The sequence below is a fragment of the Oculina patagonica genome, chromosome 13 (assembly GCF_052425735.1).
Source record: "Oculina patagonica isolate OP01 chromosome 13, crgOcupat, whole genome shotgun sequence".
In the NCBI taxonomy this organism is placed as follows: Eukaryota; Metazoa; Cnidaria; class Anthozoa; order Scleractinia; family Oculinidae; genus Oculina; species Oculina patagonica.
The window spans coordinates 26,392,956-26,417,659 of record NC_135770.1 but is presented as its reverse complement, the minus strand read 5'-3'; the positions used below and the strand labels follow the sequence as shown (position 1 = coordinate 26,417,659).

The 24,704-nt window shown below is 39.4% G+C and overlaps 1 protein-coding gene across 1 annotated transcript in view; it reads right to left on the bottom strand.

The window, feature by feature from the left end:
- Positions 1 to 3,095: 3,095 nt before the first annotated feature.
- LOC144636599 (polycystin-1-like protein 2) overlaps positions 3,096 to 24,704 on the bottom strand; it is a 30,441-nt gene continuing 8,832 nt past the window's right edge. The window contains 16 exon segments of the mRNA XM_078495812.1: positions 3,096 to 5,167; positions 6,067 to 6,235; positions 7,105 to 8,025; positions 8,027 to 8,422; positions 9,270 to 9,506; positions 10,615 to 11,325; positions 11,601 to 11,822; positions 13,562 to 13,756; positions 14,355 to 14,480; positions 15,006 to 15,221; positions 15,997 to 16,570; positions 17,405 to 18,116; positions 18,888 to 19,019; positions 19,693 to 19,815; positions 21,143 to 21,265; positions 22,328 to 22,975. Of these exon segments, the coding sequence (XP_078351938.1) occupies positions 3,696 to 5,167; positions 6,067 to 6,235; positions 7,105 to 8,025; positions 8,027 to 8,422; positions 9,270 to 9,506; positions 10,615 to 11,325; positions 11,601 to 11,822; positions 13,562 to 13,756; positions 14,355 to 14,480; positions 15,006 to 15,221; positions 15,997 to 16,570; positions 17,405 to 18,116; positions 18,888 to 19,019; positions 19,693 to 19,815; positions 21,143 to 21,265; positions 22,328 to 22,975 (6,977 nt within the window). The 3' untranslated portion in view covers positions 3,096 to 3,695.

Sequence of the window (24,704 nt, the reverse complement as noted above, 5' to 3'; positions counted from 1 at the left end):
GTCAAATCCAAGGGAAATAGAAGTTAGTTTGAGTTAGCGGGGTGTTTGAGATATCCGAGTTCGAGTTGCCAGGCCTAGGGCTCTACTGTTTTTGGTCAATTACGCATTTTAATTTGCACAGAAATCTTTATCGATAACATGCGAACTCTGAAGATTAAAAAAAAGTGCTTGTTTTACCCAGTTATTAATGCAACGAAATATGTCACCGTCTTTTTGGACACAAAAAAGGAAATAGTTATTTTTGTAGTAAAAACAAACTAGTAAAACAAAGCGTTTTTTTCTCTCTTCAAATTGACCTGTTACTGTAAAGAAGCCCTTAAAAATATCAACACAGGGATCAATATCATTGAACGGTAACTTATATTCGAACTCTATAAGGAAGTAGGTCTGTGAAATGCCGGAGCGAAAGTTTGAAAGAAACTTGGGACCGATTATTAAGAAGTTAAGGACTTGCAAAGATCGATCGAGTTTCTGAAATGAACACTCGCCCGAACTCGCATTTCAGTAGTGTTTTTCGAAAGAACGTACAACATCAGTCTCAGGAAAAAAAAATCCTCAAGTCATGGGAGAATAGGGCGTTTAAAACAGATCAACCTTATTTCTTCCTTACTACGATTGAAGTGGAACTGTAGTGGATATTCACTTAAATCCGTGGGTTCATTGCATATCGCACTCCGGGCAAATCTGATCCGACTGGAATTTAAATAATCACTTCAACCGGCATTTCGAATTTAATTTCGTCAAAAGTAAAGGCCAAGAACAAATTCCTTTCGTACCGTGTCAAGAAACAAAACCTTCTCGAAACGTGTCAAGCAACACGGAAGCTTACTCGTACCGTGTCACGGAACAAACCCTTTTCTAGACTTGCTTACAACGCTCCGCGCGCGCCCGGGCCTTCCCCTCGGCGTCGGGCGCGTTCGGGTCCTGTCTCTGCCCTGTCCTTCCGCTCGCGCCGCTCTTGCGCTCGTCTCCTGCTCCGGTCGTCGCTGTCTCGTGGGGGTCGCGGGGCTCCGCGTCTGGTCTTCTGGTGTCGTTGGGGCGGGCACCGCATGACGCCTCTTCCTCTCGCCTCTCTTTCTCGTTGAGCTCTCGTCAGCTCCGGCGCTCTTTTCCGCTGCAGTGCTTCACTTTCCGTGTTCACGGGCATCTTTGTATGTCTTCGTGCCATTCCCTCCCCTGGTCGGACAGGTCGGTCACAACGTCGTGCGATCGCTGGTCTCGCGTGATCGATCCGCGGGTCGCGTCTGGGCGTGCGACCGCGTTCTCTGAGTCTCGGGTCCTTGGGTGATGTCGTCGCCCGGGGTCTCTCACCAACCGGAAATGAGCGAACGACTAGAGCAACCCTTTTCGTACATGGTCAAGCAACACGGAAGCTTACTCGTACCGTGTCAAGAAACAAAGCCTATCGCACCGTGTCAAGAAAACAAAGCTTTTCCGTGTCAAGCAGGTAAGAACAAAAGCAACCAACACGGAACACGTTAGCTTTTGTTTTGCTTATTAGTTATGCGCATATCGAGGTTCTTGACACGCTAAGCGTGTCGTGTTATCACCGTGCGAACGTGTCGTGCGCGTGTCAACACCAAAGTGACCCAAATCCCGTGGAGGGTCACATATAGATCATAATTAGAGCCTTGTCTCGAATTTCCTAGCGATTCATAACTAGCATTTCGGATTTCATTGACTGCGCCGTTGTGTAATACGACCGTACTTATCCACCCCCTACCCTAATCCACAGCCCTTGTATGTTCCTTGAGCATCCGTTTCCCCTAGGCTCATTCCGCTTGCTTTCTTTTCGACCATTTCCCTCTTAGAGAGACTTTTTCACAGGTTAAAAGATGTCATCATAGTCATTTTAAGGACGTTCGCGCTAATTGTTTATGCGCATCCCTACTGCGCAAGTAATTCGTGTCGCAACGTCATGCCACGTCATACTTTGAGCGCGCGCGCTGAGTAAAAGTTCTAGAACATATAGGGTGGGTTGCCGTTCCGCCAGCTTCGCTTGCAATTTGCTCTCCTAAATGGTCGGTGACCCCTAGGTTTTTCCTTCACGGTTCGCTTATGTTAATTAATATCTACGTTTTGCGAGAAAATGAAAAAAAAATCTATCGAGTGGAAGTTGATTTTTTTTGTCACACTGACGGTTTGAATTCCGCTTTTTGAGCTTTCCTTTTTGCCGTACGACAGTTTCAAATGCGTTTTTCCAGGGTTTAGTTTTACAAAAAAGATGGCAAAACTGGGAATTATTTACGCAACAGACGCACTTCTACAAAATGTGACTTAGATCGTTAGCCTTCGTTTACTCATCTTAGATATTTTTAAGTATAAACCATGTAAACCATGTTGAATTTCGTGCGCCAATTTTTCTAAATTAGGGTTGTTTTCCACACGCTTTCTCTCTGAAACGAAGTCGGTGACCCCAACTTTTTTTGCATTTCTGACAAAAGTAACTCATTTTCTGACCACAGCAAAAAAATATTAAAGAAATCTATCGAGTAGAATTTTTTGGCGCGAACGTCCTTAATTAGAGTCTCATAAACCTCCTCGACCAACTGTTAGCAGTAAGAGAAAACTGGCACCAATGTGAACAGCGGAAAAAATGATTTTATTAAACAACTACTCATGCGCTCTAACATGTATACGTAATAAAGTTATTACACAATAATCAAACAAAGATGCTTATTAGACTGCACGAAAGCAATGAAAACAGGCCCCTGGTGGGGTTCCCCTTCCCTCTCGCCCTCCCCCCCCCCCCCCCCTTCCCCCCCGCTTTGATTCTTGTATGAATTTTTTTTTCCTTTTCTTTATTTTACTGAACTTACAAGTAATGTAAAAGATGACCTTTTGTTTATTCGTGGAAATAGTTACTAAATGTACGTTATTTGTTGAACTGTTTAATAAATGTTTTTGCATAAAAAAAAAAACGAATTAAAATAAAATACTATAGAAAAAAGTTAGCCTCAAGGAGTAGGATGTTTGCTAACATAGCGATTTTTTACGTGCACGGAGGTTTAAAAGATGTATCAAAATATCGTTAATTACCAATGAAGCCGTTATTTGTTGCAATAGGTGTTTATGGCTTTTCTAGCAATTTTTAAGCCAAATTTAAGGCTATTTTTGAAATGGGTGTGCTTGTGCTATTTTTATGTGTTATTGATCTTGTTGACTAAAAAACAACTAGATGTAAAGTAGCAAAATGTTACGGGGTGTAATAGTACACAGTAAGAGCAATAATTGCTGACGTTTTCATTGCCGATCAAACCTCAAACTTTTGAGGTTGCCAATAGGCTCTGAAATAATAAATATCTAACATGGGCTTATGACTGGAGATATCAGGCAGAATTGAGTAATTGGTGTGTGCGTTATGTAAACTTGCTTCTTCATCTGATCAGTCTCACTGTTTTTGATTCGTCGAGTAGGGACAGACCTTGTCATCACAGTTTGTGTTTTACAAACTAAATTCAAACAGCACAGTTAGCGAAGGTTATCTTGTCACAAAGTAAGTTTTGGATACAAACTACATTCAAACAGCACATGTTAGCGAAGGTTATCTTGTCACAAAGTAAGTTTTGGATAACAAATCATGATACATAAAAATGACAGATTGTGAAGCAGACAGGTGCTGTGAAAAGAATATTAATATTCCTTGTTCAATAACGATGAGTAAAGGCAGTTTTTTCTGCCTGGGACTACAAGAGTTAACGAAGGCTTTCTTGTTGGGTGGAAGATTTGGTACACAGGAAGAGAAGGTCAAGAAACTCAGCTTCTTCCTTTAAACTGTCAGTATCCATGTTTTGTGTTCGTCGAGTAAGAACGGATAATCTTTTCTCCACCTTTTCTAGTCTCTGCTCAGTACACTGGATGATACTTTCAGAATTCAAACAGAATGGCTCAGCGTTAGAACGGCACATATTAGTGAACGTTGTGTCGTCGCAAAACAGCTTGAACTCAGGTTTCCTTTTGCCTTCCTGAAACATTTCCATAAAACGTTCACCAATAAATCGGGCCATTTCAAGCTGCTCGGCACTTTCCTCAATGTTTGTCTTGGCATCAGTGTAGGACTCATTCAGGACAGAAACCAACATATTCATCAGGATTATAGTCATGCATAACATGAACAACAAAGCGAATGTTGGGCCAATAAAGGGCTTGTCATTACGTAGGTCATCAATTGGGACAGCGGTTCCTAAGAGAAATTGAAACTGCGAGATTACTGCTTGCATGTAGCTGGAGTAGTTCAGGATTGTACCGCCAAAAAATGTCATTCCAGATATGACAAATGCATTGAAGACAATCAGAAAGACAAACAGGTAGGACAGTTGGTAACCCACAGACTGGCGGAAGGATGAAAACAAGAAAATCACGTACGGGTTGAAGCGGATGAGATTCAAAAGTTTCAGTGTCACCATAAAAACTGCAACAGCGATTGAGGCATTTTCCCAGCTGGCCCAATCTAATGCTGAGTGAAAATGCATAATTTCATAAGGATTTGCTTGGATTGCTTTGATGCTCTGCAATATACTTTTGGATCTAAACATATAGAACAAAACGGAGGCCACAGAAGACACAATCATTAAGAAGTCAACCATGTTCCAGACAGACTTGAAAAATCCAAGGCGCTGTCGGTAAAGGTGAATCAGCATTACGATGAAGTTAAAGAGCACCATACCCATAAACAGAAACTGACAAATCAGATAGAACATTAGAGCTCCTGACTCTGTACTGTACAGCTCAAGTGTATCTACCCTCTTTGAAGTATAGGCAGAACCAGCAGCGATTATCTCGTAAAAATAGGTAGCGATGCTGATCAAGTTCGTATTCACGTTGAATACTGCGAATTCTAGGATAACCGCTCGAGTCTGGCGATCGACCCATCCATGTCCAAATGTTTCATCTACCACCCCAAGGGCAGTTTCTTCGTCATAACCTAGCACGGCAGCATAGCCACCTCCTTCATATGAATTGAAGGAAGCCTTGATTTGATCATTGTCTAGTTCTTCAGCTGTTTGGTAACGCCAAGGTTTTGGACACATTTGCAGGGCCTTTGGCCATGTTGTATTGCTGGGGAGAGGTTTCCATCCTGGTAGACTCATCAATGTAGTATCCTCGCCTTCAGGTGAATAATCGTAATAGCAGTGTGCGATGATTTTGGAGAGAGAGCCACAGGAACCTTGAAAAGAACATAAATGTAAATAAACATCAAACACCGCGTCGTGAATTAAAAAAGTGAAAAATTCTTCTTTGGGATAATTTTGTTAGAATGCTGTAAAAGACACGTATTCAGGTTTTGTTATTTATGTGCACACGCAGCCAAACATTTAATTTCATTTAAAATAGTTTATATGTGAGATCGAAGTTCATATTGTTGATATTCTCTAATATTTTTATGCAAAAAATGATTTTTCTTAGAAATAATGGTAGTTGCCCATTCCGATTGCTAGGGTTCCTATTGAAAACCTCGGGGGTCGTGTTTTTACTATTATGGCCATTCCATTCATGTTATACAAGCATGAGTACGGTAATTGCCTCTTTGCATCGCAACGCTCATAACATAGTTACCAACTGGTCCAAGTTTTAGAAAATCATTTTAATAGGCTGAGAACGCCTGTTGTATAGCCACTACAGAAATTTAAATACTGCATTGATTTTCACTAAATTGAATGACACCCCTCCTTTGTAATAATGTGCAGAGAAACCAACGCGAACCTTTCTCCAATTAAGAATACTTTGTTTTGTTTCAACTGTTATTGATGACCGGTTTGAATGTGATCGAAGTAGGTCATTTGGATAGCATTTTAATTTTCTCGTGATCTCTATACAGATGCGAACCTGTATAATTACAACAACCGAGAAAGGACGAGCTCTCTCTTTAGAGAAACAGTGCTTTCATTTTTGGTATAAAACACAGGCTTTGCAAGTAATGTTTATACATTTTAGTATAATAACAACAATAACAATGCATTGATAATGATAATGACAATGAGAGTCAAAGTGACAATGACAGTGAAAATGACAGTTACGTTGACAACGACGATGATGATAATGATAACATAAATAAAAATATCTTACTCTTTTGGATCCTCAACTGTCGCATCCAAGGCATGCCGATCAATATGTTCATCTTGTTCTCGATGTAAACGTCTTTTTTCTCTTCAAGCCCATTGTACCACGGTTGGTTGTAAATATTTGGAAGGAACTCTTGCTTCAACCATCCCAACAGTCGGTGCGAGTCTGTTACCTAGAAGGGAACATTAGTTTGGCTAAATATTGGTTTCAAGGAACTGCGTTTTCCTTTTCTTTCTCCGATATCCTACCCGTATTCTATCGTTTGGAACAGGTATTCTCAGTTGAGGTTCAAAGGCTGTCGGTAATTTTTTAACAAATTCGATAATATTAGTATTAATAAATTTCTGCCCCTTTATCGTCCGATTTTAGCAGAACTCCTTTCACACCTTGATACAACTTTCCCCTTTGCTTTTCTTTGTCCATATACTCGATGTCGATTGTTGGTGACATTTTAGTCGTGGAATTTATCTCCATATCGTAAATATTACATTTTCATAAAATGTTTAAACCTGTTTGATCAGGGGAATATTGTTCTTAAGATAGTGCCCTGAACTTTGTTCGCGGAGAAAATTGAATACTTCTTTCCCTCTTTTCATTTATTTTCTACGCCTGGGTCTTGCTTAGATCCAGAATGCCTGCGGTGCCCACAAAAAAGTCGTTCTTATTTCACCCAGCTACATCGCAGACAGTATAGGTATACTACATTTGAGGTAGAGTGTATTTGAGATGACATAGCTGGCATTTCGGAGTCATATGGGAACCAATAGTTTTGAGCCAAGTGACTTGTATTTACCTCCATATGGATATTATAGCAATTAGACCAATAGCTGGCACTTTTGTAAATTCAATAAAAGATGACCTATTAAGCCAACTTTACCGTTACATTCATTATTTTTACATATATATTATATAAACTTCTATGCTTGCTTAATTGAATGTTCTAAAAAGCGAGCCTTCCTTTGGGGAAGTACTTGTACAGCTAGTCACCCTACCTAAGGGGAAATCCTGCACTACTTATCGAAACTGTCGATTACGTTTTACCTGATCAAATTTCGTGAATGGATTTCTCGTTGCAGTTGTCATGAGGAAACGATATCCATTCTTGTTGCCGTAGCAAACGATGGCCAGGAAAAACACAAATGTTAAATGAAGGACAATGTCCTTCACCATGTTCGTCAACTGAGCCTCTTTTTTGCTTCGCATACGCATCTTCTCCAAGAGATTTTGTTTAAAGCGCCGTTTAGGATCATCACTAAGAAAATCGATGTCATCGTCATAGGCATCGCATTCTTTACTCTCCTCCTCAGAGTCCTCGCTTTTGTTCTTATTACTTCTGCTGAGGAGCAAGGAAACTACAATGACTGCCAGCATTACCTTTGTTGGTTGTACAACGAAAATATCTTGTCCATTTGAAATCAAAATGGAGGCAAGCCATTGCTCAGCAACTTCTTTACCCCACATTAAGCTGTAAAATAAGGTGAACGTTGCTGCCGTAAGAGTTGTAACGAAGCAGAGAAACCAACCAATGTATACACAGAAATGAGGTAGCATGCAACCTGTTTCACTTATTTCATCCACAAGCTGCTGGGCCTGGTCAATGTCTTTATATTTGTCTCCCTTTTTCTTTCTTGGTCTGCTAGACTTAAACAAGAGGACGATCAGGATGTTTACTGGTGCAACTATCAGTCCACTTTGCACTCCAACGACAATCTGCCTCCACGAAAACTTGAATGGTCCAACCTGTATAGCTCCATCGGACTCGCCACCAATGTTATAGAACATGGCATTGGCAATCATGGCACTGAACAGGATTGAAAGACAACACGAGGCTCTCTGCACACGAGTGAAAGTACTGCTGCATGCTTTTCCAGCAACGGACATCCACAAGTGACCGTCTGCAATCTTTCTTCCAAAGCGTGAACGCACCTGAGCTGAAAAGGAAGAAGAACTTTTGTTGTCCACTCGTGACTTCTATTTGTCCATCTTCTTTTTCCAACGCAAGCCATCGATTTATGGGGAACACCCATCGTTCTTCTGTCTGCCTGTCTTTGATGACTACTGTCTCTACAAACCAAGATGGGTCATCCCCTGAATTGTCATGTTCTAAAGTTATTTCTTTTAATGTACCTAACGACTCGTTTGTGATGAGGACAAAGCCATCAACACTTCCCCGCGCAAATATTTCACTTGAATCCCCTTTACTTCGCAGTGGAATAAGCTTGTGTTCGTTAATTTCGCCTTTTATACTGAAAGTTACGTTGGCTGTTGTTGCTGAATGTTTCCAAACTCCAGTGCTAATGACCATGTCGTAAAAGTAAGTTCCTTCTTCAACAATTGTGACATGTTTAGGAGGCGAGATCTGAAACAAATATATAAGTAGGGGTTATTTAAAGCGTTGGTGCCTTTTTTAGAGATTTAGAATGAGTTATTCTTCATGGTTACTTATTTTATGAATAATTAGTGGCAAAAAAGGTACAATCTTTCTATTTATAACATAGATAGGAGTCTACGCGCGCTCTGATTGCCTAAAAACCTATGTTTTATCAGAGTATAAAACATAGAAAAATCATGTTTATTGTTTTTCGTCAGCTTTCCTCGAGTGCTTCGCGCATATGACTGTTCGTTGGCTATAACCACTCGTATCTAACAAGGGCGAATAGAATAAATGTTTCATTAAATTACTTTTAAAGTATTAATCCACGGGACATTTCATTTTGATATAAACGAAGTGAGAGTATGAGGAGGAGGGAAAAATTGTGGCGCGGTGTTCACTTCTTCAGTTGAATGAAACACGGAAGGAAGCGAGCGAGAGAGTTTTCTTTCGAAGATTTTCCTCGACAATCTCCTCTTAAATTGATGCGATACGGTATATCTTTATTTTTCTCGATTGCATGATTGTTAAAAGCCAAACGCTTATGGGGTCGTGTAGTATTAATAATTTAAAAATTTGAAACTATCCAAAAAACTACCTACATCTGTGTAGCTTTTTATTAAATTAAACAGTTACTGATTTCTACAGCTGCCTCACATAACTAAGCCGAGGTGATAGTCAGTAAAATTACAGTGAAATAGAATTGTTCTAAAACTTTCTTTGGTAACAATTAAGACGTCTTGAGCAAATCTAACTTGGGGGCAAAGCGTTTGTTTAGTTCTTTCAAATGTTACGACTGTAGTAAATTGATTTGAATTTGCAATCATTGATGTACCTTATCTTGGTCCCTCTTGTCGGCTCTCCTTGCGAAGATTAACACAACAAAGTAAAGAAGGAAAGCACATGCAATTGTCACAAGTACTGAAATATTGCCAGTTTCACCAAGCCGCGTGAACTCAGTGAAAACTTTGTCAAAGTCAATAGGATTTGGTGCTTGGATGAAGTTTCCACCAAAGGAAGTCAAATGATTGCACAGACATTTAAGATGGGTGGTGTTTGAACTGGCGTCGACCTAGTGCGAAAGAAGCATCCTTTGTCAGTAACAATAAAAAGCATTGAACATTTTTATTCACTCTTTCTTATTTTTCTTCCACGACATTTGAAGATCGGAGCCTTCTACATATATTTGTTTGCCATTATAAAATTTATAACATTTTCATTCTTGACAGGGTCTTTTTCCTTCCTCTGTCGAAAACCAAAGAACATCCACTTATCAGTTCCGAGGAAGGTTAATCGTCGACTTAACTGAGTCTAGATCCAATTATATTAAGTTCTGATGTCGGCAAAAAGGAATCAACAACATAACTAAACATGAAAGAACTCATTTGATCTAAAAATCTAAAATCAGGTAACTCATTTTTAATATCAAACCCATTTAAAGGAGGATTGATTCGCCTTTACGTTCTAAATTTTACACAATTTTTATTGTACCTTATTACATGAAATTTTCGCGACACTTTAATTTCGCGAATTTCGCGATTCCAAAAATATCGCGAAATTTAAGTGACGCGAACAATAAGTGTCGCGAACATAACATGACGCAAAAATTAAGAGACTCACATTATGTCAATAATCAAGATAGAATAAGTTTAGTACCACTGAAGGAAGGAATTATCAATCTTAATGGATGTTGTCGTCAATTGAATCAAGAACAATAACTCATGCACGTTCAAGCATAACCTACTTGTAGACATTGTGAGAACTGCTCTGTTGTTGCTATTTCCAAGATTTTCGTCCTGCCCTTGCGTTTTTGTTAATTTTGACGTTATTTTTCCTTTGATGAAGTCGTTTTATTTAATTCAATGGAATGTAAAATAATATTGCCAAGGAAATGTAAACTGTGTATTACTCAAAAACGCAAAATTAAAGTGATTCAAAATACAAAATTTTCGCAAAATCGCGAAATTTAAGTGTCGCGAAATATGCGCACCTCAAAATCGCAAAATTAACGTGTCGCGAAAATTTCATGTAATAAGGTAATTTGCGTTTTTATATTATACGTAATTCATATGTATGATGTTGTTTTAAAAAACGAGTTATCTTATTTAATTCCAGCTACTATTAGCTTATTTATTTCAAACCAGTAGTAATTGAAACGAGATAACTTAAAAATCATTTACCTTGCAGCCATCTGAAGTCCACTTCTCTTTATCTTCAGACCAATACAGACAACTTGATTGGCTAATAGTGAAGGTGTAGTTGACATCTGTCGATGGGTCATACTGTGGAACAACTGTTTTAGTTACTCCTTTAGGTGGTGGATCTTTGACGCCAACGCATGACCGTCTTTCACGACCATGACCGAAACACGATCTTCGCTTTCTAGAATGTTCGGTGACATTTTCAGCTCGTAGGAACAACAGTCCGACATAAACAAAACTTGGCTCAGAAGGCACTACTGATACGGAACTCTCTTCAATTAGGCAGGATGTTTCGTTTTGCTTGTCATGTGTTTTGTTTGAACATGTTGATATAACAGTAAAGTTGTGATCAGAGTCCTCGATTGTAGGTCTTGATCCAAATTTGACAAACAATTGAGTCACTGTTCCTTCTTCCTGCACACCGATTCTAATAGAAACAGGAACATCTACTAGTCCCGCGTAATAACTACGGATGGACATTTTGTTTGGCTTTAGGAAATAATGTTCTGTTCCATTGCTGGTGTTAGCTGGTGGACTAGAAATTGGAATAACAATCTCAATGTCACTATCGAGGCTTGATACATTAATCTTTTTCCCATTGCCACTTTGAAGATCGAGACTGGTCACACTTGATTTGATCTTCTTGCTACTGTTGTCCCAGGTGAAAGGATTGAAATTAACGGCCTGCATCTGAAAACGAGCCAACGGAAGTAGTCGAGTAAAGAATGATTAACTGTTATGGAATGTGATGGAGCGATATAGCGAACGTTATCAAGGCCGAGGTTTGTGTTATCTTCGGTGTCCACATGTTTACCATAAAGGGAATGGCATTGTTTTGAAATAATATCGTGTTTGTAGCCTCAATTGTTTATAAGTACAGCCTTTCCTTGCTGAGGAAAGGGACCTATTTGTGGTATGAATACTACAACAAGATCTGGAACACCAATCATGGGTAGTGTTCTTACCTTTGCATTGATGTTTCCACCGCCAATGTTTCCAAGGTTACCGGGTAACTTAAATTTTGAAGGTCCTTCTTCCATACCGAGTCCCTTTACATCGTCAGCGGAGACCTTCTTAAGAGATATTGCCAAGTTGGTTGTTTTAATAACAAGGTCTTCAGCTGGAACCAAGCGGCCAAACAATGCATCGCTCATGTTGCTCAACTTTCCCGATGACGTTTTTACGAACTACAACAAAAGAAGAATTCGGAATTGTGTTCTACAGCAAGTACTTTTCAAATGAAGTTTATAATATCGATTCCGTCATGCTACTGGTCTTTTTCAACCAGTAAATTCAAATCCCAAAGCAGTTTTCTAGTGTGTGTGCAAGCTAGTATACTACACTGTACTGTACTGCGCTGTCCTGTCCTGTCCTGTCCTGTCCTGTCCTGTCCTGTCCTGTCCTGTCCTGTCCTGTCCTGTCCTGTCCTGTCCTGTACTGTATTGTACTGTACTTTATACCATGCCATAGAAAATACAGCCAATCAGAATACAGGAAAGCCGTTGTATATTCGACGGTATTCAACCCAACCTTCCCATTGTGCGCTGCGATCTTATTCTCGATGAAATTTAGTAAGCGTATTTTCTATGGCATGGTAGTTACACAACACTTCTCGTGGTATACTATGGAATATCCCACTTGTCACTTGTATTTTCTTCGTATACACACTCGCTCGTGTGTATACCGAGAAAATACAAGTGACTCGTGGGATATTCCATATTATTAAATTTTCACCCACGGATATTGCATTTCTAGCATTCTGATTGGTTCACTCAATCCCGGTTGTCAGCTAGTATACCTTAGTTTGACCTTATTTGGAAAATGATTGCGTTACTGTTGCCAAACTAAAATTTTTCTGCGGGAAGCGACAGTTCCATCAAAATGGTTTTTAACAGCAAATTTGGCGAGCTTTATGAACAAGAAAGAATTAGCGGTGCCTACAAAAACCAAAGAAATGCCAAAGTAAATTAAACTACGCAAAACAAAAGGATAGATGCGAAAAGTGTAATTAATAATACTTTTAAACTGAACGCACAGCAAGAGCTAGTGAATAAAGTAGAAAAGCAGCAAATAATTTACGAAAGAACGGCAAACTGACACAGTTTCATTCAGTGTACGTCATAAAACTAGGCTCAGCACTTCAGTAAAGTTTGTTACCTTTTAATCTTGGTTTTGTCCTTTCATACTTTAGTAAACCTGTTCCACTCACTGTCCACTTTGAGCTCAATTTCGCTTCAAATACTATAGCAGTCTTGATGACAGCCGTGGAGCCGTAAAGAAGTACAATGTAAACACTTGCTTCGTTCGACTTGCTCAAGACTTGTAGTTTCCAGAAAAGGTTTTGCTTCGGATCTTCTCGTAAATCTTAACTGTTGTCACAATTTCCATGATATTTAGACGACTTTAGAGGGGATTGTTTGAGGAAAATCTTCTGAAGAAAACTCTCTTGCTCGCTTTCCTCGTATGTTTCATTCAACTCAAGAAGTGAACACCGCGCCAGAAATTTTCGCGCCTCCTCATACTATCACTTCGTTTACATCAAAATGAAATGTCCATTCGATTTTCAAGTTCAGTGAACTTGAGAAGAATTTAATAAAAAAATTATTCCATTCGCCCTTGTTGGATACGAGTCGTTATAGCCAACTCGGCGCTTCGCGCCTCGTTGGCTATTTACCACCTCGTATCCAACGCGGACTCATGGAATAATTGTTAAGTATACCACTCGAAAGCGTTGCATAACTAGTATGCACTGTACTGTACTGTACTGTACTGTACTGTACTGTGCTTTGCTGAGCTGAGCTGAGCTGTGCTGTGCTGTGCTGTGCTGTGCTGTGCTGTGCTTTGCTTTGCTTTGCTTTGCTGAGCTGTGGTGTGTATAGATAGCTGTTATCCAATCACACAGACAACTGCAGTTAATTCATTATACCTCTGGAGATGGTTGGTTTTCATCTGAAGCTCCGCTCCCTTGAGTTGTACCTGCTGCCGACTGAAGGACATTCGTAAGACACCCTGTAACACTCTTAGCTGTTAGCTCCATTACCGGAGAAAATGGCTCTTCTAAGTCGTTTACGTTATCCATCAGCATATTTGTGGTCTTTTCTGTCATTTGCATCGTCAATTCCTAGAAAAGTAGTATATAATATTAATGTGTGCGATAATTCGCAAGGAGATGGCGTTGTAAGCCTCGAAGATGTAAAGGATTACACAACAGAGGTCGGCTTGTAATATCACACTCATATGGGGATAGGCTTGCTGTAGCCCTTTTTCCACGTCAATTATAAAGTATCTGCTAAGACGGTTTCACTTCCATCGTATCTCCTTTAACTTGCATTAATTTATTAAATATTCAAAGGCTTTTAATAAACTACAGATCTCAATCAGAAAACTGATCTGATTGGGTGTCGTTTTAAAAGCATATACAAACTACCAGTAAATGTAAACTTTTAATTATATAATAAATATCAATTATGCAAGCATAGCCTTTTGGAACACATAAATTTTATTCGAAAACGCAAAACAGAACTGACAGGAGTTGAATGAATTCTAAGAGGGATGTAAAGGAAGTTTAACATTGACGAGCAAGCAGCTCAAGTTCTACTGGACTGTGAAAGCGAAGCGAATTGATTCATGCTCTCGTTCTACGTCATTTATTTGATAAGAATTCTTTCAACTCCAGAGAAAATCACAACATTAGCGTCTTAATAAAAGATGTTACTTACTAGACTATTACTGCCACTTGCTTGTCCGTCACTCATCGCCGCGCTAACCACGGACATAATCATGCGAGACATGTCAAGACTCGCAGGTGTAATAGTTGTAAACTTCACAATCAATGTTTCTGAAATCTAAAAACAAGACAAAGTGAATATGTTTAAGAAGCAGACAATGTCATAAGGAAGACAAAGTATTTTGCTTGTCTACTCTTTGGTTCAGATATGATCAGAGGTTTGTCACCACCCTCTGTTGGTGTCACTGTCAGTTTATGGAGATAAGAAAAATACTTTATGTTCTCTCAAAGATGGATCAATCTTTCAGTTTTTCTGCGAAACTTCGTTAAAGAAAAAAGGGCGAAAGAATGAAATTAGAATGAAATTCACTAGCTTTGCCTACAGTAGCAAATTACCCAAATTAATATTATAGGGAAATGTGCGATCAGCATAGAGAGTTTCAGTCCTTCCAAATATTCTAAATTCCGTAATAACAACGGTTTTCACTTTTCACAAGTAAACAAATTATACCATTTATAGATTTGTACGTAGTGGTAGGAAGAATTATATTTTAATGCTGTGATAGGTGTTTGCTTTGCATTATAGTATTGATTAAGCCTATAACCCAATTTATCACCAATACAAGCGTTCTAGTGGACGTACCGACTTTTTTACATCCGGATCCAATTCTTTTCCACAGTCATTTTTCGCATTCACAGATTTGATGACAGACAAAGACAGCTGGACAGCCTGGGATAGTTCACCCTTATTTAGAAATTCATCTAGCGGATTGCCTTCCCCGAGTACAAAACTTTTCAAATTCATAGCGACTGCATCTGGAGGTGAAAGGCACGGATCAAGAGAAGAAGATGGCGTCACCTGCAGAAACCCAAATGAAAAGATTTCAAGTTTTTATTACAGATAAATATTGTATAGAGTCAAGTGGTTGGCCATGTGTTTTTATATTTTAAGATAATTGGCTTCCTTTAGGCACTAGATTAAGGTATCAAGTAACTCTTGGAATATTTAAAAGGATAGCTAAACTAACTGCCTTTTGGCATTTGCAGTTCCAAATTGACGGCAGACAACGGGTGAATGCCACGCTTAGACTTGCCTGCTATTTTGTGTTAACTGCGTTACAGATGTAACTTTTTCTAAGGCACACCTTACTACTCTCTAAAAGAGAGTTCCATTAATTAATAAAATATGAATTTCCACTTCCATTTTGACTATATTGCATGTTAAAATCAGCCCATAAAGTCAGGGGGTGGAAGTCAACTAATTCGAAGTTGTTATATTTTTCATCGGTTCTAAAGTCGCAGGGACGGCGGAACATTTTTGTCAACTGAGGGGCTGACTAGTGACTTGAAGTGGGTGGCGGGGGATTCGGGGGTGGGGGGTGGGGGCGACTTAAGAAACTCTTCTCTTATTAATTCTTTATTTTTCGGAAATATTGGAGGAGTGGAGTAAAGCTCCCCCAGTCCCCCCGCTCCACCATCCCTAAGTCGGTACTCAGTAATTGTTTCTTTGTAAGACAAAGATTTACCCCACGAAGTAGTGTACAGTGGCTTTCACTTTTAACAACGATACCCGTTTTTGTTTCGTAGTTAAAGAGAGAGAGAAAAAAGAAATATTTCCACAATACTCTTGATACCTTAACAATCAGCTGTTCTACGACCGCTACACCAATAGCATTCTTGATAACGATGTCGATTTGTAACTGGTAATCGTCTTCTGGTGATCCTGCTGGTAACACTGTCGACACAGACTGGGGAGAGCTGCCATATGATATTGGCTCTTCTTCAAGTTGAAATTCATAAGTAAGAGTATTTTCATCTTGACAATCAAAGCACTTGAAAGTAAACTCCGTCTCAAGAGAGACGCCTTCACTGACTGACGATGCACAGTAGCCGCTGTGGGGCGCTCCGGCTGTCTCAAATTCGAGCACGGCAAAACTTTCAGCTCCTTCTGGTGACGTTACGAATAACGTTAAACTGTATTTAGATTTGGACTGCAATGCGTTCTTCTTGATAACCATATTCGAGGCATTTATTGCGGTTGAGGTCATGTTAGGTAAAATAGGTAAATCTTCCCAATTGCTTGAATCGTCATTGAATCGTTTTAATCCCCATGCATAAACTGAACCATTGCAAGGAGAGTTGGGGCATTCTGATGTCACCCGGAGCTTGTTCGAGGCCGACACTAATGCGCCACAATCAACGAAGCATCTTAAGTAGAAAGCAAAACAATGAATTTGTTAGTGTGAAGCAACTTGCAATTTTGGAGCACTCATTTAGGTGGGCATCACCATTAAACAAGAACCTAACAGTGTGGTCAAAGTGAAGAATACTTCCTTCAAAATATTGAAAGTTGTATCAGCACATGAATAAGATAAGTGGTTTAACAATTTAAATTTAGAGGGCTAAACACTGCGCTTTCTCGGAATACCCATGTGAAGTATGTTTTAGGTAAGGCTGACAAGAGAGTGGGTATGTTGAGTCGGATAAGGTGTTATGCTACCACAAAGACTGAAAATTGATTTACAAGTCATTTATCAGTGTCAGAAATTGACTACTGTGACTCGTTATGGAACTGCTACCGGAAAGCGAATTCTGATCACATTGATAGATGTGCTGCGTACAGGCCTGCACGATTGATTGAAAGACATCAAAGCAGTGACGAGGCTCTAACAAATCTTGCTTGTTAGACAATGTAAGCTGGCGTCAAAAACGTATTCATAATTAAGTCCTTAGATGTATTAGTGATAAAGTGCCGCTTTTTTATAACTATGTCACTTTTAATAGAGACGTGGCACTTAGACAAGGCAAGCTTGTCGTTTACATTTGCATTAAGTACCGACAGAAGCCATGAAAAAATATTATCTACCTACCTACCTACGTACCTACCTACGTACGTACGTACGTACGTACGTACCTACCTACCTACCTACCTACCTACCTACCTACCTACCTACCTACCTACCTACCTACCTACCTACCTACCTACCTACCTACCTACCTACCTACCTACCTACCTACCTACCTACCTGTGATAGTGTTTACCTTAATGCAACTTGGGGTATCTCTCCTGCTGCTATTTCAAAAGACATTTCGGCAAAGGAGCTTCTCTCATCTTTGGAAACAGTTAACCTTAAAACATAGGTTTGACCAACTATGAGTAGACCAGGGTCGATACTAATGGCAGTGGACATGGCATTTACTTCTCCAACAAACGAACCGAAACAATCGTTGCTTTTAGTAGCACTGTCCCCCGCATATAGACAGGACCAAGCAAAATTAAGCCCAGTGTGATTTCCAGGGCCGATGTCTCCATCGTAACTCAATGAGCCATCCACTGTTACGACTCCCACAGATCCCCAGCGAACGCTGCTTCCGCCATCAATAATAGCTCGTACAGGCGCGGGGATTACCTTAATAAAGCCATAGTCAAAAGCAGTAAGAGTCTGTGGGGACGATGGATCACCAATAGTGTATGAAGCACTGAATTTAACTTGATAAATACCAGCCGGTATGGACCTCCTGTTAATTGTCCACTCAGTTGTTCCCTGACTTACTAAAGTTCCCTCTGCCGACTCTGAAGCAGCAAGTTCTGCTTCACTTATGATACGCCATTCCAGTGTCCGTGATAATACAGCAGCAACATTTGGTGGTAGACCTTGAACTAGAGCTTCTTTGACACTTTTGACGAACCTTTCGACAATGGTGGAATTGTACTTGTCCTTAGAAATGTGTCGGATGCTCACTGAGAAGTCTCCTGCCCAGTGAAATTCAAGAAAAAAGTCAAGGAACTGAAAGCAAGGCGATCGAAAGTGTTGTTCGGGCAAGGTTCTGTTTTTAACAAAATTGATGCGATACTAGCTGAGTTATTTTTCATTACAGCAATAGCCACAAGACGTAACGCTAAGTACGCAAGACATTTATAGACGGACAGTGGAAAACGTCAGCTTGCCGTTGATTCTGTTCACGCTTTTTTGAAGTATTTCAATTAAGGTCATCAGAAAAAAATAAGCGCGCTAACAAATGGTGTCAAACAAGTCGCTCTTCTTTGTGCAATAAATGGCTTTGATTGACATGTATACCACAAAAGATTCGCGTGGGTAGAAGCGCAATTATCTCTAAGATTTTAGTGAGCAGCATAAGTGACATAATATACGCCTCTATATTTTAATTACAGGACAAATTAATGACAAATTGGTAAAGGAAATATCATAAAAGTAAATAAGGTTTGTGTTTATAAAACAACTTAAAATCCATTGGAAGAAAGGCTGTTTTACGAGAGAGGATCTCGTCCTCTTTTTCTATTATGTTAATTCTACTTACATTTACTACATAACTGCGTCAACGATAAGATCAATGTTTGTTTGGTTGGAGTGGGCAGATGCTTGCGGATGTACCGTTTTACATAAATTTGAGTTGTGTGCTGTCGTGGCAGTCAAGTGCAGATTTTGTGTGAGAGAGCGATGGAAGAAGGGGACTCGGTGTACAAACTCGTTATAAACATTAAAAAAAGATTATTTACACTTACCCACGGGTTCACATTTTAATATTCCATCACCGCTATAACCATCTCGACACTCGCAGGTGAAGGAACCTTCATTGTTGTAACAGTTAGCCACTCCATGACAGTTGTGAGTTGCTGTTGCACATTCATCGATATCTTTTTAAAAAAAATAATTTAACTAATGTTGTCGCGTTTGTTTCTTATGAAAGATTGAATATACGTTTTCAACTCGTTTATCAAGACTGCGTTGGAGTCGTAAGACGTAAGATTACTGAATGTGCGTTCAATGCTTCCATAATTAAACATTTCTTTAAGTTCACTGACGCCTCGATATTTAGTAAATAAACCCTCTGGGGCGGCTGGTGTATTGGTGTACAGTCATCTCTTTCTTACACGAACACCGTCGGGACCGGGTCCAAGTTACAGCAAAATGACTGAAAAAGAAAGAAACGGGACCAACACCAGGTGTCCGTTTTATGGAGGTGTCCGTCTTATGGAGGTGTCCGTTAAGAGAGAGTTGACTGTATCCTCGAGCCTGAAAGTTGTCAAAAAAACGCTTTTTTATCACAATTATGTAGCGTGTAATTATGAACAGACATTTGAATCTGCCGTTTTGATGCTGACGTCAAATTAATACAACAGTATAGTTTTCTAGATCATTGAACGATACGGCACATAAATAAGTGGATGCTAGGATAAAGTGAATGCAATGCTAATGCAACTTAATGTGCTACTACCTACTTGCTAAGCGGAAAAGACTACAAAAAACCACGGGCGCCTTAGGAATGTGTAGACAGTAATATAATTTTTATAGTATGTCTAGTCATACCCAAACAGTTTACACCATCTCCTGAATATCCTTGAAGACAAATACAGTAGAATGAACCATTGATGTTGATACACTGAGCGTTCACGTCACAATTGTGTGTCTGATCTTGACATTCGTCCACATCTGCGGAGACATAATGGCAATTATTACCTTGACGAGTCGAGTGTTGATGTGGCTTAGATAGTGTTTTTTTATAGCCTCACCCAAACTCAAGTGCCCAGTTAAGGACCTAGGTGGGTATTGTTTATGTGCTTCTTAAATACTCGGGAAACGGGTGTTAAATGTTGCATAACATGACTTACTATCCTAGCGGTATGCAGAACGAGTGTCACATATGAACCTACGAAATGACCACCAGTATGGAAAGAACGACCGCCCGGTGTTTTGGAGGTCATGGTTCGATTGCCGTCGGGTACTCAGACTATTTTTCTGTCTCACGCTCGTACATTCACATTTTTTACCTAGCCCAAAATTTACCATCATTCTTTACACCACACACCTACTTGCCGTGACGCTACAATAGACAATCAATTAGCAAACAAGTCTCGCCGACGCGTGTTAACACGAAACTTTCTTGAAAAAAAAAAAAAAAGTGTACGGCACATCATACGAACTTTCATAGAACATTGTTTCTGCCTATAACGATCATTCTACCGTTTAAATCACCGAAAAACAGTGCACGTTGTTGTGGATGATTGAAGCGCCGCTCTGTTATTTTATCTACGCGGAGTCAAAAACCGGTTTTTCGTAATCGATAAAACTGTATTCGGTTGCTAACTCACTAAGTCCTCCTGGGACATCTACCGCTTCGTTGGACATGCATGAATGAATAACTGAATTCGTAATGAATTACACATTTTGATCGTCTTGATGTCCTAATGTATTGTTAAGTGTATAGGCCTGTAGCGGGATTACTGTACGTTTATAAAAGTCCCAGTTAATTTGCCAACGTGAGACACGGACAATACCTAAGAGTTTTGCTGATTCGTTTTTGTTTAATTTTCACCGATGGTGTAAAAAGTAGATTAAGTCAAACGACGCGCTTTTGGCAATAAAAAGGCGTAGTAGGGATTCGACTTCTTAATGCATTGCAGTCCGTCGGCCTGGATAACTTTGGAATCAACCCAAGGTTTTATTCTCTTTTTTCCTTAATCCGACTTTAGACAGAATGCAGAAAAAAGGGAAATATATGGATGTACAATTGCAAGGGTGGAAGAGCTCTATCACTAGAGCAGCAAAATGATTGCTTGGGCCATAGCCGGGTATAACTCACTTTCAAGAGTGCTCTTTGAGCATTCCACGAGCATCAACAATCTGATAAAGGCATGCCGATTTATAACGTACATACTAAAAATGACAAGAAACTCGTTTCTTATACTGGAGTACACGACCACCAAGTTCACGACGACCATTGTCATATGAATGTGTATACCATAATATGTAGTCATACCTGGACAGCTTACGCCATCTCCTGAATATCCTTGAAGACAAGTACAGTTGAATGAACCATAAAAGTTGTTACACTGAGCGTTGACGTCACAATTATGTGTCAGATCTTGGCATTCGTCCACGTCTGGAAAGAAATTTAAGCGAATCAAAATGCGCTTCAATGGCCACGTTATTGTTAAATATCCAACTTATTTACGCGTGCTGTAAACAATTGTAGAATTCGCAACACGTGACTTGTAAGGGTTACGCGCTACAGCGAACGATAGCGGTGAACTATATTCGTTTAGACACATGGCGAAGCCGGTCTTTTCCTGCCAAAAATTTCGTAGCTGTTAACTCAAAAACTGAAAATTCTCGTTACCTTGCGGTGCCTCTATGTAATAAAAGGAAACAAGCGGGGTTTACGAAGGGACTAGAACTTGGAAAGCAAATGTACCTGACTTTCTGACCGAAAATTCTCCAAACCTTATGAAAGGAACACGCTGAAATTCGGCACAAAACTTTGCGATATCCTGTTCTAGCTGCAGCATAAAAAAAGTGCAAAACAAATCGACACATTTTCCGTATTTGAAAATACGTCATTTGTTTGATATTTTAAAAAATTCGGCAGAAAAGCATCCATCTTTATTGACTGCTAACATTTGATGTATGTACACGATCCTTTTAACTTTTACACACGAGATTAAGGTGACATCAGCCTCAAAACTGGCTGGTACTGGGTTATTACAAGTTTCACATTTATGCGACAATCAAGACAGACGCATAATACAACAGTTTTTAATGCAAAATAAAAAAGTCGCTCGCTCAGGAAATCTACGGAGTGGATTTTCCTGTAAGTTGTTTTGAGTAACCTTCATTTGTTTGGCAGCGTTTTGAGGTAATTACAAAAACATTCACCGTGGCATTTAAAAATAATAATCGCATTTCATTAAAAACGAAGGCTTCCGAAAATCGCTCACAGCTTAAACAAATCGCGTTTGTTCGCCACAAAATTTATGATTTTATATAATTTAGTGATTAATCTTTCAGATTCTCAAAACTCTAAGCAATCGCTTCACGTTTTCCCGTTTTAAAACGCGATTAAAAAAAGGGAACTGTCAGCGTCGTACATACCCGCGGGCCACCTTAAATCCGCTAAAACTAAAAATCAGTGGCGGGTTACTTAAAAGATGACACAGCTGCTTACCTAGACCAGTATGTTTCGCTTTATTAATTTGCTGTGCGGTCAACGCGGCGTCGAAAACTTGCATCACGGCAATTCTTCCCGTCAGATAGCGGCTGTATACTGGATCGTCTCCATATACACCCATTCGGACGTTATCTTGAGTTGAAAGACCTATGCCGGCCCCGATATTCTTCTGCACGACTCTTTCTCCATTCAGCCATAAACTTGCAATACCAGTCATGTGATCATAGGAAGAACCAACATAATGCCACTGGTTTAGGGGCAGCTCCGTATCGGTGGCCAAAGAAGGTGTACTGGAGTAATCTCTTTTCTTAAAACGAACGAACAGCTTTCCCATTGAGATCCACATATGAACACCCCAATTATTATTTGGATTAACGTAATGAAAAAGAGGCGCGACTGTACTCTCAGGATACAACCAGCATAACAGTGTGATGGAGTGTTGCACGTCTAAACCTCCATTGTTTGGGAACTCGATGTAACTGTTGGCATGTCCATAGAATTGGTAAGAGCTGGTGTCCAAACCATCTGGGCCAGGAGCAATAGAAACACCGACAGGGATACCCTGGAGTTGTTCATTGTTGATTTCCTGTGTTGTAAACTGGCTGTTCAGAGGATAGATGGCTTTAGGATCTGGAATTTTGACGGCTACAATATTGAACAGAAAAAGAAAGTAATATTACACCTTAAGGTTAGTTAACGGCTACTAAGTTATAGGATTTTCTATACCGTCAACCACCCAGACTGAGGTGAAAAATTGTTTTAGCATATTTGCAATTGAACGTTTGCACCTGCTATTGAACGCCTGTAAAACTTCAAAGAAAGAAAAAGCTTCGCTCAAAATACAAACAAACGAACAAACAAATAAAAAAAGAGAAAAAGAGAAAAAATCAAAAAAGAGAAAAAAAGCAAAAAAAAAACAAAAACAAAAACATAACAAAACAAAAAAACAAAAACAAAAACAAAAAACAAATGCGCACTTTCTACATAATGTCAATAATTTAACCGTCAAGTCATAATCTGTCATAGCAAAATTTGAAATGCATTAATAATGGTAATTGAACTGAGTGGAGTGCAATCTGGTCTGAAATCATACGCGTGATTTCAAAATCACAAGTATGATTTCAGACCAAAATTGCACGACACGAAGTTCAATTACCACTTTATTACATCCATTTTGAAATCGCACAATTTAGATTTTAGTCAGTACCAATATTTTATTGATCCAGTAGCCGACTGGAAAGAAAGCGGAACCTAATCGTGTTGAGGATTTCTTGTGAGTTGCGAAACTCTCTCGATCTCATGATGCTCAGGTCTCGATCAGGTCAGTGGATGGGTTTTCTCCTTCAAATGCCGTTTAATGGCACTCTACATGATTTACAGTGTAAAGGGATTCCGGCTTGTAATATTCTCCGTCCTTTTTTGACCGCAGGTTAGAACCGATCTTGTCAAGTTGTTCCGGTGGCATTGTTTTAGTGGTGAGATTTTCAAGATGGCGGAACTGGCACCATTCTGAAAGACATTCAATCATCGTTTTGTGATATTTTGGCGTATTTTTATTTACAGCGACAGACTGGAGCTCTTGTATTGCATCGCTTGAAACTAAAGGAAACCTGCATGGAAACGTCATTACTTCTTGTGTTGGCTCTGTATTCAGAAAGTGAAAGTAATTAAATTCATCCATTTTTTAAAGCAAGATTTTGGAGAGAAAATTTAAAAATTCACTAAACAATAGACAATGGCTTTCTTACTCATAGAATTTTCCTGCAATTTGATTAGTTACTTTAAGTAAGCCTTGAAATCTGATTGGTTGTTTTGTTTTGCTGTTTCTTTCTCATTGGCTGAAAAAAAAAAAAAAGATGCGATTTGGAGCAAAAAATAGTGCGATTCGTGAATAAATCGAACTGCTGAGAGCCAATCAGATTGCAAGGATCACCAGTGATTTCAAAATGGATGTAATAAATAATGGTAATTGAACTGAGTGGAGTGCAATTTGGTCTGAAATCATACGCGAACTGATCTTGTCAAGTTGTTCCTCCGGTGCCATTGTTTTAGTGGCGAGATTTTCAAGATGGCGGAACTGATACCAGCTTCTTCAATCATCGTTTACAGCGACAGACTTGAGCTCTTGTATTCCATCGCTTGAAACTAAAGGAAACCTGCATGGAAACCTATACTTCTTGTGTTGGCTCTGTATTTGTTGTGTGGTTTTCGTTTGTTTATATTTTGATGGACTCGGGATCACACGGATCTTGTGCAAAAGGTAAAGAACAATCGCCAAAATATTTGTCAAAATGACACTGAAAGTTAAAAACTTCCTCAAATGTAGGTCTTAGGCCTGAAAGAACTCATTATTGTCATTCAGAAACTGAAAGTA